Here is a 6,302-nt window from a genome sequence, read left to right as displayed (position 1 = left end):
TTATTAACGCCTCTCTAGTATATCTTTTATGGATGAGACTGTACATTTAATAGCAGTAGTACCATGGGAATTGACAATTAGCAGCTACGCATGAACTAGATGCAATGTGGCATATTTCATCCAGCTTAGATAGTCATCGACCAAACAGACCAAAGTTTTCTCCAGTAGAAATTGCCCTGCCAAGTGGTTTCTGGACCCTTCTCGGAGAAAACTGAGAAGGAGCTGAAAGGGACCTCTTCCAACCACACCAGAAATTGGCTCTCCGTGGCAATGCTAAACTCACACAGTTACATCAAAGCGATACGGGAAACCCACTGGACGTCCCATCCCAAAGTAAGAAGTGCCACACCCTCAGTTCCCCCAGCGCAGGTCGAAGTCCTTTTTAGCATCTCCTCAGTCCTGGGCTGGGCTGGCGGGGAGCTACCTGCGGGTCCCCAACGTGGATAATCGGATTTGTCTCTTCCCAGGCTGGCTGCTGATGGGGACGAGTTCTGCTCCCGAGAGAGTCCCAGAAGTAGGTACAGAATCAATCTCACGAATCTTAATTGCTGTCCCTGGGCCGAGGGAAGGGGAGGATTGGGGCACGGGAGGCTCTCCCTTCCTCCTCCACTCTTTTCCCCACCTCCCAAAATTGGCAGCCAGTCCGCGGCTCTCGGTCTGGGGTCTGGAGGGTGGGGAATGTGGGTGTGGGGGCCGGCTGGAGAAGCTCTCGCTAGCGCTGCCTGTGGCCAGACCCGCCTCCCATCCCCTCTCGGGCGCACACTCACGTCCACCCAGACACACTCCGCGCGCTCCCTTGCGCTCTCGCTCGCCCGCCAGCCGCCGCCTGCTCTCTCCCTTTTGCTCTCCCCGGTCTCCTTCTCCCTTTTTTTTTTTTTTTTTTGTACCATAGAGTTGCTCTGAAAACAGAAGATAGAGGGAGTCTCGGAGCTCGCCATCTCCAGCGATCTCTACATTGGGAAAAAACATGGAGTCAGCTCCGGCAGCCCCCGACCCCGCCGCCAGCGAGCCGGGCAGCAGCGGCTCGGACGCGGCCGCCGGCTCCAGGGAGACCCCGCTGAACCAGGAATCCGCCCGCAAGAGCGAGCCGCCCGCCCCGGTGCGCAGACAGAGCTATTCCAGCACCAGCAGAGGTAGGAGGCAGTGAGAGGGGCTGAGGAGGGGGCGGCGGGAGCCCCGGCTCGGAGCGGGGGGCGGCCGGGAGCGGGCGCCCGGGGCGCGGGGTCGGGGGCCGCGCGCTAGCTGGCCGCGGCGCCCGGAGCTCGGAGCACCCCCTTCCCCTCCCCCCTCCGCCCCCCAGAAATGTTGCAAACTTTTGCAGCCCGTTCTCGGGTTGCGGGAGGAGAGGGGGGCGGGGGAGGCGGCAGGAGGGTTGACAGCCGGCGGGCTCACCCCCCTGGCTTTGATTTTTTTCTGCAAAGAGAGGAAGAAAGCCGCGTTGCTCAAATTAAATACTCTCCCCCAAAATACGGAGGACCGGAGAGTGGGGGCCCGGGAAAGAAACTTTTAAAGCGGCAGTGTCCTTTTAAGAGGGGGGAAAAAAAAAATCCCTTTGATGGCCATCCTCCTCCCCTTTTACCTTTTCTCCTCCTGACAGTGTCGGCCCGGGCAGCCTGAGACATGGTGGGTTTTCGGCCCCCCGCAGAGGTGAAAGGGGTGTTAGAAGTGAGAGATCAGGGCAGCCCCCCCTCCCCCGGAGTGGAAAGGGAGCGCTTCTGGACTTGGGGCGGGGGAGCGACGTGGTTACCTTCCCTGGAGCACAGCCGTGGATTTGGGATTTGGAAATAGGGCTGGGGGAAGCGGGGTGCTGGCGCGTGAGGTGCTCGCCAAGTTGTCTGGCGGGCGCCGCGAGGGGAGGTGCGCAAGTTTGCAGACCCGGGGTTCGCAGCCCGGCGCCCAGGCTGGCGGGGGGCGTGTGCGCGTCAGCGCGCCCGGGGCGGCGGCGGCGGTACTGTGGGGCGCTCCACGCGCATTCGGAGTGAGCGTCTGCAAAAGCAAACAAGCAGAAAAAGAAAGATCGCAAGGCACCCAAACTTATTTCAGCCCTGGGAAATCCTTCCCTCGCCAAGCGTTTCTGCAAGAACCTGGGAATGGTCAGTGCGAGTTGAATGCTTGTTGGATAGTGCGATCGATGCCCCCCACCCCGGGCAATGTTTTACACACTTCATTTGTAGGATCTGTGTGTGTGTGTCTGTTTGGCGGGGGGGCGGCTCCATGACCCCTCCTTGCTTTTTTTCTAATTAAAGTGGAGTGTTGGGAAAAGCTCATCCTCTTTCCTCTTTTTTAAAGGTATGGGAACCTGGTGTGGGATTTTTCTTTGGGAGGGGGGTTATTTGAAAACGCCCAGAGTTTATAAAGAACAGGATGGCTTTAATTACTGTTGTAAATAATGTATAAATCACGCCTGTCACTCCGGAGGAAGCCAGCTCGCACGAGCCGCCCAGGGCTGGGGGACAGAGATCTCCAGCCCCGGCTTGGGCACTGGCCCAGCGGACCCCCTCCTCTTGCCACTCAGCTTCAGGCAGAGATAGGGAGAGCTGGAAGAGGCAAGTGGGGGCCCCAGAGCCCCTCCTTTCCTCTCAATGTTAGAGTTGGAGGTAGGAATATGGCTGATCATGTGCTGGCTGTTTTACAGTATTCCCCCCCCCCCCGCCCCACCTTAGCCACACCCCCTGTCCAGGCGCTTTCCCATTCACGGAATTCGAGTACAGTAAAAGCCATCAGGATGACACATGCGAAAAACATTTAATTAAAGGCGATTTCGGAAGAGCGAACACATCAAACCGCTGTTTAAGGGAGAGGGAGGGGGCAGCGAGGGTCGGGAGTATAGGAAGGGCGATGGGGCCGGGGGCCGGGACTTGCCGCTAGCTGGGTGAGTTTGTGTGTAGAGAGCTTTTGGCTGCAAAGAGTATATTTAGACCTGAGACGGTGGATTTGGAATGCGAGCGGGTTATGTAACAGGGTTAATCAGAAACACTGGAGAAAATCCCCTTCATGTGTTTCTGAGGCTTTTTTTTTTTTTTTTTTGGAAGAGGGGAACATAGTATGTAGGAAGTCGCACTAATTTCTGGTTTGTGCTGCCACCCCCTCTGTCTTAGCCATCCCCCTCCCGTGTGTTATTAGCATCTTCAGGTGTCATTCTTGCCAGAAGGTGTTCTTGCAAGAGATCAGGGTGGCAGCCTGCAGAACCGACTAGCAAATCCGTAACTTGCTGTTCTTGCAAATTATATAACCGATGGGGCTTTCTCGGTACCACCAGCCCCGGAGGCTCAGCAACAAGGGAAGAGGGACAAAGTGCAGATAGGATGCATCTTGTGCAACTGACCTGCTGACCCACATCCCCTTGCCCCCTAGTGGGCCACCCCCCACTCCCTCTTCTTTGAACCCACCTCTTGTCCATCCCTCCGGAGAGTTAATGGGGGGAGGGAGAGGAGGTAAGGCCCAAACACTCAACTCACATCCTGCACGCAGGCACTCGGTTATATAACAGTCTGAATGGAAAAGGAAGGTCAGAGATGGAGGCATCCTTTAGCTAACACAGCAGTAGTAATAGCTTCCAGAAATTATGTGCATTTGCAGACTTTAACCTCAGATGTACTGTCTGCTCCTCGGGGGTACCAATCTTTGTGCATGTGAGCTAGGGAGAAAAAGAGGGAATGTGTAAGTATGCTCAGTAGATGAGAGTGATTTGAAAATGGGAAATGTTTGGGTTTTCAGATGATGTAATGGAATTGGCAGAATATGCAAGTCGGCTCCCAGAGTGTAAGCGGCAAGAAAATTGGAGCTGGCATCCAGTATTAATGTTGCATAAATTACAATATCGGAAAGAAATTAACCTACACACTAGGTGATTACGCCTTTTTAATACTTAAAGCATACAGGCACACAACGCAAAAGGAAAAGCAAACACCATCACCTTAAAATCAGCATTTTCAACCTCAAGGAGGGTTGAGTGGAGACTTTGGCCTTGGGTGAAGAGAGCCGCTTTCTGATCTGGGGGATGCTTTCCTGGGAGGTAGCGGGGTTAGCTTCCAGGCAGCCAGTGTTTGCAGTCTGCAGAGATTGTGGTCAGGATTCTCATGACATTGAGGTGACCTCATGAGACATTACCTAGGTAGACTTGAAGCTATTGCTGGATTCTAAACTCCTGGGAATCCACGGGTGAATGGACCGTGCACCATTAGTGCCTGCACTTCCAAAATCAAATATGTGACTTTATAATCTGAAAGACGGCCTCCCTTTCTTTTTACAACTGGGCAGGGTATGTTAGCATTTTCAGCAGAACTGTTTTGTTTTCAGGGTGTTTTTAATGATGGCTGTTGTTGTTCAGCCCATCTTTCAGCCCAATGAAAGGGAAGAAAGGCAGGAGACAACATGGGAAGTAAGAATGAAGCGGAAGAACCACAGCGAATCTTTAATTTAACAAGGCTTTCAGGGGCTTCAGGGAGCCCTGAGCATTGTGACATAACTGTTGTTAAAAACCCTCTTCCACAATCTCATTAGTATATGCATGCCAGAAACTTACACATTCTACCTCCCTAAAGTTATCCTCAGGGGACTGTGTGCCACATCGGTGGTCTGGAACACCAGTGCTGCAGGTGGATGGCTGATAGGGCAGGCTGACCTAAGGGAAAAATTGAAGCCAAAAGATGGGATTAACACTGAAAAGCTCAGTTGGGTTGAGATCGAACCCCCTGGAAGCTGAGCTTAGATTGACTTATAATCAGTTAACAAGTTTAGTTGTAGCCCTGAGGACTTCTAGACCCACAGGAATCTTTGCCTCTCAAAGTACTTCTCCACAATTCACCACTTCAGTCTAGGCTGATTCACTTTCTGGTCGGTGCTCTTGCCTGGCAATTTCGAGCGTTTTCTAGAGATTGATTCTCAGATGAGCTTTTCTTACGTGGACCTGGCTCTCCCCAGTGAACAAATGATGCCCTGTAGTTTAAGGAGCTACTGGCTGGGATAAAATTCTGTGCCAGGGGGATGGAATAATTATTTTTTAAACTAAGGGACTTTCATTTTCCAGTAAATTGCTCATAAAAACATTTATAATTATACCCTTTAAAAATGTAATAGAATAATTTTAGAAAATGCATTTGAGGATGATTATGAAAACCTTTTCTGTTGCTTCCCCCTTCTTTCTTAAAAAGAATTGAATTATTAATCCAGAAGTCAAATCCTGAGTGGCTAAAAATGTTTACAGCAGACATTTTTTTTTTAAATATTAGTCACCTGCTGGAATTTTCCAAAATCTTCTGGTGTTAAGAGGAGCCCTTGGCTTTAGAAAACATCTTGGTTTCTGAAACTGAAATATGGAGGTTGCAGGGACGGACCCCCCTAACCAAGAGACATTAAGCTTGTGTTTTCAAGTCGGTAGAGCTGGGGGGTACAGTGCATACTGCTGTTTCTACACCAGACTCCTAAGAGGGATGTAGGGAGGTATAGGATTGTTAATTGCAATAGATAGTGCCTCCGAATGCAGATATTCAGAAGGTCTTTGGTGACAGCTGAATCGTTTTTGAAAGCAAACTGACTCCTGTCCAGAGCTAGCCTTTGGACTGTGAATCAGGCAAGCCCAGGTGTTCTCCATGAGCCATACTCGGTCACTTCTGAGTTAAGATGCACAGTTTTCTCCTGATTCTCCCATTCTTACCTTGAAGAAGTTGTGTGTGTGATGTTGGAAGGACTGACTAAGTTGGGTGTTGCTTAGAACCCTGTTGATGGAGTGTGGGCCATTATAGCACGTGCCACTTTTTCTGAAGGTGCTGTCCCCAACCCCCACCATTTTTCCAGTCTCCTTCTAAGCTCATCTATGTATTTCTGTCTGTGGAAGCAAAATACTTAACTACATTTCAGGTATCTGGGAGAGAGTTGTAATGTGATTGCCCCATGTGCAAAATTTTTTATAGAAAATGCCACTGTTCTCAAATATCGTATCCTCTTTGTCTTGTACAAGCCAGTGTGCAGAGACTCTGAGGTAGACAGCATCCTTCCTCCTGGAGGGACCCCTGACCCATTCATCCCAGATTAGAGATAGGTTCCTGTACAGCCAGAAGAGTCTGCTTTGAAAGGCCTTCAGGTGCCAGAGCGAACACCAACCTCGAATGTACAGTACCTTTCTGAAAATGAAGACTGTCTTCCTTGCTGAGAATTTAAGAACAACCTCCTCTCTGCTTCTCTCTGTCTCCCCAAGATGTTCTCCCTTCCATCATTTAAAATAAAATGTTTTTTTTTAAATGAAGATTTGTTTTATTTTTCCCTTGGTATCTCATTCAGAAGGGCAAGTGTTGGTTTGAAAT

The 6,302-nt window shown here is 50.7% G+C and overlaps 1 protein-coding gene across 3 annotated transcripts in view; it reads left to right on the top strand.

Annotated features, from left to right (window-relative positions):
- Positions 1–935: 935 nt before the first annotated feature.
- Positions 936–6,302, top strand: part of RORA (RAR related orphan receptor A) — an 812,472-nt gene continuing 807,105 nt past the window's right edge. For 2 of the 3 annotated variants that reach the window (XM_070378002.1, XM_070378003.1), the window contains exon 1: positions 938–1,133. In XM_070378002.1, coding sequence (XP_070234103.1) covers positions 968–1,133 — 166 coding nt within the window. In that variant the 5' untranslated portion in view covers positions 938–967. Of the gene's footprint in view, positions 1,134–6,302 lie in introns of all 3 variants that reach the window. The other variant, XM_070378001.1, reaches the window with a different exon arrangement.

Source organism: Bos mutus, chromosome 10 (genome assembly GCF_027580195.1).
Source record: "Bos mutus isolate GX-2022 chromosome 10, NWIPB_WYAK_1.1, whole genome shotgun sequence".
NCBI lineage: Eukaryota > Metazoa > Chordata > Mammalia > Artiodactyla > Bovidae > Bos > Bos mutus.
This window is presented reverse-complemented; position numbering and strand designations above follow the sequence as displayed.